The sequence below is a fragment of the Brachycentrus maculatus genome, unplaced genomic scaffold (assembly GCF_059751285.1).
Source record: "Brachycentrus maculatus isolate JH-2025_06_01 unplaced genomic scaffold, ASM5975128v1 h1tg000779l, whole genome shotgun sequence".
Classification (NCBI taxonomy): Eukaryota; Metazoa; Arthropoda; class Insecta; order Trichoptera; family Brachycentridae; genus Brachycentrus; species Brachycentrus maculatus.
In genome coordinates, this window is record NW_028281507.1 from 57,501 (window position 1) to 73,136 (window position 15,636).

Sequence of the window (15,636 nt, forward strand, 5' to 3'; positions counted from 1 at the left end):
AATAGTGTAAATAAATTACTCTTATGTTGAGAAACCCAGATTTGTGAACAAAAATTGTGACATATTCAAAATGTTGTAATTAATAAAAGTGGTCAAAAACGAAGTTTTGTTTTTTTAAAGCTTTTTAAAATATCTCACGAAGTATCATAAAAAAAATAAAGCAAGCATAAATGAAAGCTTATGATCAAAACGCTAACCTTGTCTCTCAAACTTTCATTGAGGTACACCACCCCCGTCGTGTTATCTATCGTGAATGGAAGAAGGGGCTGTCCTATTGGGGTTGGACCGTGATGAAGTGGCTCCAATCCGAATATAAGTGGATCTCTCTCTATATCCTCGGCACGGACCCTTGTCACCACGGCACCAACAGCCTCTGTCGAAGGTATTCTCCAGTTCCTGTCCAGAAGCATCACAGGTGGGGTGTTTTCGCTGCTCTGTGACGATGCTTAAACAAAATTAAAGTAAATTAATTAATTACCTAAAAAATTCATAAATTTTTTGACATCTCAATATTGACGAGGAAGAATATTGAAGATATGATAATTTATTGAGATTATTATTTGATATGAAGATATCAAATTTAAAATGTATAAAAATTTTGTATGACCCATCATGACACATAGGATCGAATGCAGAGCGGATACCGTAGTAACAAAAAACGCGCTAAGAGTGTTAGAAATTAAGAGGGCAGCCAACTTGCTTTTATGGTTGTCGAAAGAACATGAAAGGACTTGAGCGATGTTAAAAACATACAAAAGTAAGTAAATAATATAAACGTATAAATGCAATGGTCTCGGATTTCTTTAATATGTGGGTAGTCAATCAATTGTAGCATATAGCATCTCAACACAGACGACCGCATTTTCAAAAATCACGCTAAGAGTATCAGAAGTGAAGGCTCTATGGAGCATATCTGGCTAAAGTCTACCGGATTAAATTAGGGAAACTAGGATATGAGAAATGAGGTCGAAGATGTCGTAAGGTGAGTAAGGCAACAAAGAAGATACAATGGTAAGCACATGCGAAGATAATGGAGCTATCGAGACTTGCCTACATTGCACGGCCAAACCCAAGGTAGACAAATCCCAGGCAGACCACCAGAGAGAAATTGACAGCTAGGAATCAACATCCCTCTTTTAAAAAAAGGCCACAAGGCCTACACCAAGAGGAAGAAGAAGAATTAATGCAAATTTTGGCTGACGGTTTCGCCTCTGGTTGAGAAATTTGCAAATGTAATATAAATGTATATAGCTTAATCTATTTGAACGTAGGTAAGATTCACTCGGAATCAGTTCACACATATGTTTTTTTAGGAGAGAAAGAGTCAGAAACAAAGTTTATTTTTTATATACTTCTAATTTAACCAGTTGATTGACATTTTTTTAAAATTATTATTTAATAACACTAGATTATTTACGTTACAGTATGATGTAACAATACTATAGATATCTTAATGTAATACTCGACCAATGTACGAGACCTCTACATTGATATCGTACAACAAAGAAAAAAGGGTCGTTCATTTAAATTGATGTTTATCAAAATATTTTGACTCATTAACACCTAAAGCGCGATGGCCTCAAACAAAACGCGCCCAGCGGTGGTGGGTCTGATCTGACCCAGTACAGAAATCGCCTTTTAGGCGTTTTTCGTCGGGTTTTTATATTTTATATATTATTCAAAATAGCCTACATAGCAATAGGATAATGTGTCATAAGTTTTGTATGAGAATTTTCAAGTTTTTGATAGTTTTTAAATTAAATTATCCAAGCGCATTATTTTACATCCAAACGCGACAGCGCGCTGCGGCTCACTACCACAGACTAACTAATTTATATACTCGCTACTACCGCGGAGCATGTCACACGCGCATGTAGCATGGTTGGCAATAAAGCAGTGATTGTAAACATTTTTATTTTTACTGAATTCAAATAATTTGTGTTTTTAATTTTATAACTATATTTTAAGTCAACATCATAACAGATAGAATTATTAACAAAATGCAACTAAGTAATTATCTTCAAATATAAAACGTGGCAGTTAGCTCCAAAAACCACAAAATGATTCTAGGATTTTGAGTTGATGTTTCAAGATAAATTTTTGTCCATAATGCAATTAAAATTCATTTTAAATACAGTGAAAATATTTAAATTTTCATTGAAAAATATATACGGAATTGCCCAAAATGGTGTAAATATTCATTTAAAGTTCGCCATTTCTTACATAAACATTTTGCGGGTTTTAGAAATTATGAATACAATTTTGTACGAAACCAAATAAAACTAATTATTATAAAAATTTTATATACAAGTTCGTTAGACATAATAGGTATGATATTTAATTTTATTATTGACCAATAAATTATTACCAAAAAATAAGAGGACAATCGGTACTTTTCTTGTTGAAATCGATGTTTTTATCACTTACTGACATTTCTTATAAAACCACGTTTTCCGTTGCACTTTCAAATTCTGAATCTAAGGTTTTTGAATTCTAAATCACTGTCATCTGCACTATTCTCTCACTTTTCTTTCACTTTTAGAACTGTCCAAAAGTCGTTCAATCTCGTCATGAGATAATTATTTTTTTCCTGCCATTGTGGTAAAGTGTCGAAAAGATTAAAAAAAAATAAAACTAGAAATCGTTCAAATATAAAACAGTTTATTGTGAAGGTCTGTGTTTTGTAATATTAATATTTTTTAAATGTAGATTTACCTTATAGTCTATATATATGATATTTAATCCGTCATACAAGTATACAAATTAATCAGTTAAAAACAAATATAAAAAAAAAACAATAAACGGAAACAATCGCCAAAGATTGACAATGTATGCTTTTGTTTTTGGGATTTCAAAATCACGGCAGACGGCACACTAACACATTGATAGCGAACAACTGACCTTACTCAATATGATTTTTGATATTTTATTTGTTCTTTTTTTTTAAATAACTCATTTGAATCTGGTCCAATAATTTTCGTTTGTATCTCAATTTGTAGGTAATTTTTTGAAGAACGATTACACTCAAGGAAAACGACGTAAACAAATTACCTATTACGTAATCAATAATTTTCCGCGATGGTGGGTCTGACCAGACCCACCATCGCAGAGGAGGTGTTAACTAACAAAAAAAAATTCACAGATGCAGTTAATTCAACCCGACATTAATAAACGTTAAAACGACTATTTTTCAATGAAAAGAATCTAGTCGAAAAAGATTAAGAAATCACTTATTTTCTTTCATATTTATAAACAACAAATAAAACCCAAGCTTTATTCTTCAATACAAGAAAAAACAAGGTCACTAAGGAATTCTTTAATGAAGAGGGTGGATTACATAACCTAATAGCGGGCTTAGCATTGAACTGGAGGGAAAATATTTCATGAAAAACCTTTTTTTATTCTCATAAAAAATATTCGTAAAATAAGTCTTGGCATGAAATTTAAAAACGCAAAAGAAAATTATTTTCGATATCGACTGTCTCCAGCCAAACGAACGATAATAACGAATCAATTCTATCCAGGAGACGGATTCAAAGGCATAAAAACATTGTGCGGTTGTCAGATGTCAAAAAAAAAATATTATAGTTGTCAGATCCACCCTTGAAATAATCGGTAAGTTTTTTAAAGCTAACTAACTAACTATCCATCGCGTAGCTTCGCTATAGGGACAGACGGAGAAAGAGAAAACTCCGATTTGAGTCTACTAAAATGTTTATTTTATTTTTAAAACATAAAAACAAATATTCTGTGACAATTGTTACACCTTGTTAGGGCATTTTCAAACTTATGACATAAGTCTTCAACTCTTCCACATTCATGCATCTCCTCACCCATACCCGCCGATTATTTCAACTACTGACAAGATCACTCAATAATGTCATTTTTTTCTCGGTCTTCCTCATAAATTTCATTTGCTTCATAAATTTGTTCAACCGTTCTTTCCTCATTCATTCGTTACACATGTCCAAACCATCTCAACATACCTTTCCTCATTTTAACGATAATGCTTAAATAAAAATTGTGAAAGGTATGTTGAGATGGTTTGGATATGGGGAACAATTAAGTGAGGATATAACGAAAAAACTTTTTTGAGAGGTGAATGTAGTTGAAAAACGGAGCAGAGAAAGACAGAGGAAATCTTAGCATGATCAGATATATCAAATACTTCAAAGTGGCTGGATCAATGGGACGAAATAAACGGTGGGTATGTTTGTGGAGACACATGAATGTGGAAGAGGCGGAAAATGTTTGCAAAGACAGATTAGTTATTTTATTTTTTTCTCTCTGCCTACCCCTGCGGGCAGTGGCATGATGGTTAGTCAGTTAGTTAATTAACTAAGATTATGACGCAAACAATAACATTTATTTTGAAAATAATAATTTCTGAAGCAGAACGTTTCATGAAAGTTTCAGAAAGATGTTCATTTCTTCAAATATTTTCTTTGTTATGTTAATATCATAACTCAAAATAAATTTATAAACAAATAAATTTAACATAAATTGTACAAGTGCATGTATATTTAAGTCAACAAAACGTTGAATATGTAATTATTCAAATTAACACTGACTTTAATGAAGCTAAAATTTTCAAATTCGTTTACAAAATTTGTAAGTGTATTATTTAACATCAGGTAAAAGGATTACGTGCCACGAATGAAAATCAGTTTTATGGGAAACCAAAATGCATTCTCCCATTTCGCTCACTCCTTTCAAGAACGTCATAAATAAAAAAACTTGATTTTTGTTTGAAAATATTACACAATGTATTAAAAATAAATATATCAAGCCACCAATTGAACTTTATACTGTGCAACAGATCTTTTTAGGTAAAACCAGAAGGTTTTTTCACCATTTGAAAAAGATTTAATACATTTAAAAAATAATTAAACAATACCTTTTCTTCAAAATGCAAAAACAACATTTTCTCCCCTGTAGCGGGTAAATATTATTTTCAAATATGCCGCTTTTGCTGGGGTATAGTACATTTTCTGGGCATTCCAAAAACATGCACATCTGAAAATTGTTGATTTTTGATTTATGACGTTCTTGAAAGGAGTGAGCGATTTGTCAGCCATACACGTTCATTGTGAAACTCGTTAAATTAATACTGAATTCTATTTTGCAAAACTTCAGCACATTTAAACTAATTCAGACGACTTTACTTATGTATTCAGTTGAATAAAAAAAGGATACATTGTTAAAAATATTTATTAAATCATGAAGAATAAAAACATTCTATTTATATTTTAAAATAAGAATGAGTTTTTAAAATTGTTTTATTTAATGTTTTCGGCATTTACTTTGTGGTAAGACATATTAAAATTATTAAAGAAAACACTTGTTTTTTTACTACTTGAGTTTATTAATGACTTCTAGTTTCGGAAGCTAAGCTTATATTTTCGGGTCTAAATGTGAACTAAAACATAATTTTTAGTAAACTGTATAAATAAGGAGAGCAGTAAGTTAGGGGAGGGGAGTTAGAGTTTTTTATAGTTGAAATTCACCCTTCTAGCTTAGGAAATTAATCCATTGACGGATAAATAATAATTAATTTTGTCTAAAAAATTTCATGTACCTACTTAGGTTATAATAAAACGTAAATTAAATTAAAATTGTTGTTTGTGAGAAAAAATATAAGTTAAGAAGCTCATTCAAGTAACAAAATAAAAATTGAAAATAATTGTTTCAAGCGACTCTGAGGATGTGGAAAAATACTCTGAAAATCTTACATACTTTCATGAAGGTTTCTGATTAAAAAAAAAACACAAAACTTTTAACCAACGAAGTAAAAAATACTAAATATCTTCAAATAAAATAAAATATAACTTCTCAAAATTGAGAAGTGCAATTGTCAAACTTAGGTAGAAAAGTAAATGTTTTCCTATCTTTATAAACTGATCACTTAAACTTTATAAAGTAAAACAACTTTTTTGTTTTAACTACTTTTTATTGGTACAATTTTCCAACCGGTTTCGACAACAACCTTGTCATCCTCAGGATTTATGTACTAATTAAAAAAAATATATTCTAAGTTGTCATCCGGAATTGACGTATTCGCTGCGCAGTGCTCAATAAAGGCAACATTCAGGAATTTTTTCAATTTTCATATCTGGAAGTGGAGTGGAAGTTTTTGGTATCGTAACCTTACTATGAGTATTTCAATGTTTCAGAATTAGTACATAAACCCTGAGGATGACAATGTTCTTGTCGAAACCGGTTAGAAAAAGTGTACCAATAAAAAGTGGTTAAAACAAAGTTGTTTTGTTTTATAAAGTTTATAAAATGTGCCACAAAGTATCTGTGAAAAATATTCAAGAAATTATTACATAAATCCCAGACATACATATTTTCTTTGATCTATATTAAAATATCAACAAAAAATGTCCTTGCCTTCCAAAATGTAATTATATTTGGTTTTCTTCCGGTTTTTATTTTAAAAGGAATAATAAATTAGTGATGGCAATAAAAATGTAAGAAACGTCAATTTCTACATTTATTTTCGATATCGCGAAAAAAACATTTTTACCAATTTCGGCGGGTTGGGATGGGGTTAATTTATGCACAAAATGTGAAACGGATACACACAAATAATATTTGTTGGGGGTAATGTTTTCTTTTATATTGCTATGCGGAACAGGGCTGGTTTCTATATTTTATTATTTGATAGTTTCATACTGACGTGGTAGATATGAATCATTAATGCTTACTAAGCATCGCCGCTGTCGCACGTCGTAGTGTCCGAGAGAAAATGTCAACGCGACGGTTAACCTAGCGACTAGCTTCCCAGCAATTTTTAAATGTAAATATATATATATTTTTTAAATGATGCATTAATCACTTTCTTTTTCCTTGTATTTGTTGTTAATTTTTAATGATCTAACGCTCAGTATTTCTTTTTTAAAGTGGTTATAAGGAAAACAATATGTCATTTAATTACAGTACAATATAATTTTAAAGGACTATAACCAATACAACTTTCAGTCTCTACGAAATGCAAAATGTTTGGAAAAGCTTTTGCTTTCTACAAAATACGCGTATATATTTTTGGCATGTGCGTGTTTATATGTTTATATATATATATATATATATATATATATATATATATATATATATATATATATATATATATATATATATATATATATATATATATATATATATATATATATATAAATATAAATATATGTATATATATATATATATATATATATATATATATATATATATATATATATATATATATATATACGAATACAGTTTAATTAGTGTGTATATAAAGTGTGCTATTAGCCTTAAAAAAAAACAGAAACGTAGATACAAAGCAAAGTGTTATTTTTGATTAATTATCAGGAATCAATGGTTCCTAATATATGAGCATATAAACGTAATTTATATGACAACCTGGACATGCATGTAGATTTAAATGAGAGTATTTGATCCTAGTAACGGTTCTAAGTTAGAACTAGGCTTTGTCTCCTAGTACGTAGTCTACATATAATCTTTAATTTGTATTTATTTAATAAACATCCCTTTCATACATATAATTAACAGTGGTCATGACCAAATACAAAAAAAAATATTAAATTATGAATTATAAATCCAAAAATTACAATAGCATCCCTCAGCCCTACCTAATCAAATGGTTTAAACGAAGGTCATAACTGATAGATTGCGGTTTGGTTCCGGTTACAGAAAGCCCTTTAATTGATGGCAATTATTCTTCATAGAATTTGTATGAAGGTCGTTAACTTAATAATTTATGTGTTGTTTTGTAACTGGAATCGTTATTTTATTCTTATTGAATGGAACTCTGCCAGATTTAAGCAACGCGAAGATATTTTCTCGAAATTTATTAAGGAGCGTAGATTTATACTGACAAAAAAATTCATCCCCAAGTGCTCGGTCTTTGTACCTGAAAAATAATGTTGAATTCCGCACTTTTACGATAATAAGATTACGCTGAGAGCTTTCTCTGATTACCATACGTTATCCCAAACCACTAGACAGATCATCTTAATCTTTTTATAAACTATCTAGGTTTAACTTTTCAAAATATATTGCAGAAAAAAAAATCCAATATATTTATACATATGAAACTAGATAACTATCTGCTGAACTTATGTAGCACTACGAAAAAATCGATAACTTGAAATTTGAATTTGATAAAATGAAATTTTACAGTATTACCTATGAAATTTCATGTCTGTAATTATTGATTAAGCTAAAAAAAAAACAAAATATTTTATTACGGGTTTGATTCCAAAGGGGGGGTCAAATAAATATAATTGTTTTTTTCACTCTTGTATTTATTAAATAATATCCTGGACTGGTACCTGAAGCGCAGAAGTAATCACCTTGCCTTCATGTAAGTAACGATTCAGATAACACTGCGTCAATACGATGCAGTGCCCTATTTGTTTATTCGTACATAAGGGTTAAAAGGAGAGAAGACATTTAATATTTCATGGATGAGTTCACAATTGAGTAACTTATTTGTAACAAATTATATGGGTCCATGATGTTTAACGATTAGTTTTTCTATAAAATATAACAATAAATCGACAAATAGGAAAAAAATGTTTTTAGCTGACACTCCGTCGCACATTTTATATTAATTTGTATTATAATTACTACTCTTTCAAGCGGTTTCTAGCGGTTTCAATTGGGTATTTTTTGAAACCAGTTAGAATAAAAGTACTAAAAATTTAAATGGTTTAAACAATGTTTGTATTTTATAAATTTAAAGGAATGTGATAAAACTTTGTCAATAATATTTACTAAAATCCAAGTTTTTTTTTGCTGATTTGCTTACAATGCTTGCCAAAATAAAGGGACCGCTTATTATTTATAAGACAATTAAAACACTTTTGCTTACGTTTCATCGCACGAGTTAGTATTATTATCGTCCTCACCTTCCATAAATTCACTTAAATTAATGTTCATTGTCCATTAAAAATGAATTATGTAACTAGCAATATCTTGGGCAGTATGTATTTTTTTAAGGCGAAATTAAGGCGAAATTTTTTCCGCCTCCGTAGTGTAATGGTCAGCACGCTCGGCTACCGTTCTGGAGGTCCCGGGTTCGATTTCCAAGGGGGGTAAAATAAATATAAGTGATTTTTTCACTGTTATATTTATTCAATATTACCCTGGACTGGTACCTGAAGCGGAGGGCTGATCACCTTTCCTTCATGTGTAAACGATCAAGATAACACTGCGTTTATATGACGCAGTGCCCTATGCACTATTAGGGTGCGGATAAGGGTTTTATTATTATTAATTAAGGCGAAATCAGCTTACGGAAAAAATAACAAAAAACTAATCACTGGTTTTTGCGTTTTAAAAACAAAACAGATGAAATAATCTTCTATATTCTCATTTTCTTTATTCATTAAGATAAGTAGATGATATATTATTGTGATTGTCAACTAGCTAACTAACTATCACGCCGCTTCCCCGAAGGGATAGGCAGTGAGAATAGAATGCAACACCAGTATGTCTTTGGAAATACTCTTCTCTTCGCCTTTTACACATGCATGCATCTCCTCATACATTCCCGCCGATTATTTCGACTCCTCACCTGACCACTTAAAGGTATTTGAAATACTTAAAAGTGTCAATTTTCTTCGGTCTTTCTCTACTTCTATAACCAAACAAATTGACCTCGTAAATTTGTTTTACGATCCTTCATTCACTCATTCGATTCACATGTTCAAACCGTCTCAATACACCTTTCTTAATTTTATCGATAATGCTTATCTCAGCCTTGCTTTCTTTCCTTATGTATGATGAATATTGGAATGGCGATCCGTTCGAACATCGATCACAAATAATTTTTCCTCATATTCATCTAAGAGATCGCATTTCGCCTGCATTCATCCTTCTTTTGCCAACTCCATACTTTACTTCCATGCGTTATGATTGTTAAATATGCATCATTGTACACGCGAGAGAAGTGAAATTTCTTTAAGAAATAAAGATAAAGAAAGATTTAGTGTGACAGAGAGAAAAAAATGTAAAAAATCACAATACACAATGATTGGTATTACTCAAACAACGTATAGTACCTCATCTGTTCATATATAGCGTCTGACGTGTACCTCTACAACGCACACATGCACAATACTATTTTATGCAATCACTTTTTATAGCTATGTAAACATCTCTTTTGCTCCAATACCGTGGCGTCAGCTCTCTTTTGCCTTCTCTCTATCTTACATCTTTCTTGTCTCTCATGTAACAAAATGTGCCTAATGAACGTGACGCGTCCTTGAAATCTCCCACTCAATTATCATCTGAACATCGATTATTGAATCGCCGATTTAGAAGTTTCACTCCAATAAATTCTTAATCAGTGATTTTAAAATTCTTGTCAACTGGACCACATTTTAAAGATTTACATTTGAAAAGATTTAATTACATTAAAAAACTTGATTAATCTAATTTCACGAGAAATTGTTCAATCTACTGTATATAAAAACAAATTATTTGACTTGTTGAACAATTAATTAACCAATAAATATTTGAGATGAATCCATTCATTCTTGTACTAGCAGACAAACAAAAAATATATTTCTGTTAGAGTTGAACTTCGCTATTCGTCTTGAATTGTATTCGTACAGTTACATAAATTTGAACATATATTAAGCATAAATATAAGTTTTAAATTTGACAAGACTGACGAAATATATCTTATTTAGGTTGTTTTTAGTTCGAAACATTTTTTTACAACATTTTGAGTGTGTCCAAATACTTGTTCACCAATCTGAATTATCCCTTATTATAGGAGTTATTTTTTATATATTTTTTTTTAATATCTCAACAAAGAAGAAGGCGAATGTTACACGTGTGTAAATGCCCAGACTTCCATATTCTTCTTCATCTTTGTTGAGATGTTAAAAATAATATGAATGATGTTTATTTTCTCGTGAAGAACTCCATAATAACAATATTAGGCGATTAAATTCAAGTGTTCTGTTAAATTTTACTTTTAAATTAGCATATTTAAAAAAATCCCTTTCGATTACTTTTACATAATTTTATGCGCTGTTTCAAAATAATTGTCAAAAAAGAAATTGTAGGAAAGAACAAATTATTCAAAATTATATATTTTTTTAACATATCACCATTCATACAATTCGCGATGTAAACAGCCTCCTGAAACGAACTTTGTACGGATGGCGAAATTTCACTGTATTCACATTCTGTTCTTAGCAAATTTTACAGCTCATTCAAAATGAAATGATGTTTGAAATTAGAGAAAGAGCAGTAGTATTGATTTGGCATTTCAGGGTCAAGATTAATTGTGATTACAATGAGATTCTGTTTGTATGAAAATAAACAAGAGGATGCCGATCGAGCGGAGAGAGAAATTTCCCTATCAAAATATTTATTTTCACAAATAACTTTGTGTGTTTGCTGAGAAATATCGAAATAGGGGGTGGGTTTTATTACTTTGTGTTTAAACTAAATTACCAAGGTTAAGGTTACACAAATAAAGCTAAAGAACATGTATAGAAACGAAGTCATAAGTAACAAAATTCACTGTATGAGAAAATGTATCCACTGGTTTAATAGGTGCTATGTAGTTATTTCATATTTTTAAAAATCTGTTTGATTAAAAAATTATTTCATAATAATTCCATCAATTTATTTGTTGTAGATATCTGTATCTACAACAATATTATTTAAATATAATATAAATCATATTTAATTTTTTTATTTAAAGTTTTACTTATTTAATACCAATATTTCTTAAAATGTACTGTGACATGATTGTGTTTCAATGCATTCCGCATCATTTTCAAACACCGTATATGAAGCCAATTCTAAATTTTAGAGTTGGGTCCTTCGGACGTTGAAGGTTGAAGAGGGGGTAGGAGCTGTTTCTTATTTTTCTTTTTCTTTTTTTTTCTTTTTTTTCTTATCAGTGGGAACATTGACAATAGACTTTAAGTAATAGTTTTATTAACTAAATAAAACTTTAATGAAAAATGGATAGATTTTACCACAAAGTGACGGCTGAATCAATTAATGAAAATAAATTACATTATTTTTAATATTATTAATATTTAAAGCATTTACGTTGTGGTTGGTCATTTTTACTTTTACATATATTATTTTTACTTTAAAAAAATGATATTAGTAAATAACCATTCACCGAGATTTGTATGTCTACCGGCTTCGAGACGTAACCGTCTCTTCTTCAGGACAATCACTACAACAAAATGCTATCAATACTACTCGTTATGATGGTGAGGGGTAGTATTGTTTGCATACTGTTGAAGTGATTGTCCTTACGAAAAGACGGGTACGTCTCGAAACCGGCAGATAAAAAATCTCAGTGAGTGTTTATAAACTAATATCAATATTTTTTTCGTAAAAAAATACAAAAGTATAAATAATGTACATAGGCACCTTTGTCTCTGAAATGCAGATATTATTATCACTATTAGTTTGCAAATAGTTCGTGTTTATATTTCATAGCTCTAGTATGTTATCGAGAACGAAATAACCTTGTTATTTTAGTAATCGTATTAAATTGTGTTTACATATGGCGAATGATGAATAAAGTAATTTGTGTGCAAACACTCGTCAGATGAAGTGTGTAAAAACTAAATAAACACTTTAAAACAGACTAAGTAGAAATCAAATAATATAATACGCACAAACCAATATCGGCATTTATTGACTTCTTTCTAAAAACAATGTTCGATTCAATATTCATAAATAATCAAATAAAAACAATTAAGTATAATATGTAGATATAAATTAAATGTAGAGTTTTAATTATGAATTTTTAAGAGTGGTTTGTTTGTATGGGGGAAGGGAATTTCATGAAAATTATTTGTATTTGAAATTATCTAATAAACTAGTCGAGGATATATATATTTTTTTTTTTCAAATCCTTTTTTATTGCATGTATGTGAGTTTTGTTGTATCATATCAACAAATAAATGTAATGTTCTATTTTTTTTAATAACTTATTATTAACTTAACTATGAATATTTCTCTGTATTAAGTTTAGTAAGTAAAACTGTTGTTTCGTTTAATTTTTGTTTTGAGCACATTATTCCTAAAGAAAATAAGGTGCTCGTCGAAACAGGTTGAAAAAATAGTGTTTTGAATATTGAAAGCATTAACTTTGTGGATCATCTTGATATATTATTTCGAGAAATAAAAATACTTTGTGTTCTGATCCACTCACATTTTTATTTAACCAACTAGTTTCGGCAACAACCTGTTGCCCTCTTCAGGGTTACATTAATTACTAATATAAATGTAACCCTGAAGAGGGCAACAGGTTGTTGCCGAAACTAGTTGGTTAAATAAAAATGTGAGTGGATCAGAACACAAAGTATTTTTATTTATCGAAATAATATATGAAAAAATAGTACCCAAAATAAAAGTGATTAAAATTTAGTAGGTGTTTTATTTATTTTAAGTAGGATAATATGCCTTAAATAATTTTCTTTATAATTATTACTGACTCATTGATGTATTTATAAGCACATTTGTTTTCAAAAAATTTTCTATATGCTTTCAAACCGCTACTTAAGGTAGAAGTTTTGCATGGATATCATACATACATATGTAGGTATAGCAACAATACAAAAACCATTAAGGTGAGTTGAGGCTTCCTTTACAAACTGGTTTCCTTTACTCACTAACTACCACATATACCTACATCTGCCTTGAGGTTTCCATAGTTTGCACACCTCTCATCTCTATACAATCTTAGTCGAACAACATGACAAGGTCATTCTATCATCAACCAAAGGTAAATTATAATTTACAAACATTAGAAAAATAATCAGGAATTTGAAAACTATTTTTATAATTCATTATTCTATGGGTATAATAAATTATTAAATATTTAATTTGTTAATTTATTTTTGTATGTCAAATGTTTAAAACATACCAGGAGAGAATACATATGTGTCTTTCATACTTCATATGTTAGGGGGATCTTAGATGTGTTCTATTTCTTCCCGACAAACATTAGACAATGTTAGAAAGTATCAGGATCGCAGAAGTGGCGAGGAGGTCTAGGAGGTAATATTCGCTTGGCTTGCGCCTGGTAGCTCGTTGCCGCGAAAACTCGTATTCTATGCCCATAGACCAACACATGTGGAATACGCACACTCCCGCGAGCTTACCTCGCAGAAGAGGCGCTACGAACACCTGTCGAGCTCTCTCTCACCCAAGCATGCCTCCTAGAAAGCGAGTGAGACAGAAGAACATATCGTCTTCTAGACCTACTCGATCCGTCAATGGCCGGATCGGGTACGAATTATCGAGTAGATACACACATGGCAAAAGTTCAATCTGCGAATACGAGAATTTTCACGATCGTGTGATCAATCATATCCTTTTGAAAAAGTGGCATTTTTTAGTCTAAGGCAATTTTTTTTAAATATTTTTTTGTCGACGCTTGCAACCCACGATTAGGTCACGTGTAAGTAGTGGAGTTAACTAGAAACTAACATAGATGATGACGCTGTATATACTGATCTGTATACATACACTCGCTAACTTTCTATTTAAGACGAAGGAAATTAATCAGAGACAGGTTTTAAAGTCAAATTATAAACTTGATGGTAATTTTTCATGGCCATTTATGCAATAATTTGAGAATGTGAAATATTTTGAATATCGATGATTCAAAAGTCAAGGTTTATGTTATTACAAAATTATTCAACTTTAATAATGATTTTAACTTTTTAACCTATCAGCGGAAGCTAAACTGGCAGTGCACAACGGAGTCCTGGTTCCAACTCTAATGTATGGAAGTGAAACATGGAGTTGGCAAAAGAAGGATGAAAGTAGACTGAATGCAGTCGAAATGCGATCTCTCAGAAGAATGTGCGACAAAACGATGTATGATAGATATGCGAATAGTGAAATAAGGAAGGAATGCAAAGCTGAGATAAGCATTATCGATAAAATTAAGAAAGGTGTGTTGAGATGGTTTGGACATGTGGAACGAATGAGTGACGAAAGAACGGTAAAACAAATTTATGAGGCGAATGTAAGTGGGAAAAGAAGCAGAGGAAGACCGAGAAAAACATGGCACGATCAGGTATGCCAAATACTTGAAAGTGGTCAGGTTAGGAGTCGTAACAATCGGCGGGTATGTATGAGGAGATGCATGAGCGTGGAAGAGGCGAAGAATGTTTGCAAGGACAGACAAGGTGTGGCGCTCTATTCTCTCTGCCTACCCCTGCGGGGAAGCGGCGTGATGGTTAGTTAGTTAGTTAGTATAATGATTTTAATACGATCAAAAACCTTTGTTGTTTTATTTTTGCAGCTAAGAAATTCTGACGGCTTAAGCAACAAAGAAATGTAATCATTTATTACGGCGAATTCATTACGTATAAAAAACATTTAATACGCTATTATGTTTGAAACCCAAAACAAAATTCTTTGTACTTCGTTTGTACATAAAATTCAAATTTACATGTAATGAAGGTACATTCTTCAAAACTTTAAAAAAAATTGAACGCGATAAGAAAGAATAACCTCTTTGAGAAAGGTATTAGTTTTCTTATTCTATCCTTTTCCGCATTCAATAATGCAAAGGGCACTGTGTCGTAATGAAGCTGTTTTATCTTAATCTTTAACTACGTGAAG

General features: G+C 30.7%; 1 protein-coding gene across 2 annotated transcripts in view; it reads right to left on the minus strand.

Annotated features, from left to right (window-relative positions):
- LOC148300236 (tyrosine kinase receptor Cad96Ca-like) overlaps positions 1 to 15,636 on the minus strand; it is a 108,153-nt gene that overhangs the window by 51,473 nt on the left and 41,044 nt on the right. For both annotated transcript variants that reach the window (XM_088275068.1, XM_088275069.1), the window contains one exon: positions 198 to 445. In XM_088275068.1, coding sequence (XP_088131194.1) covers positions 198 to 445 — 248 coding nt within the window. The remainder of the gene's footprint in view (positions 1 to 197; positions 446 to 15,636) is intronic.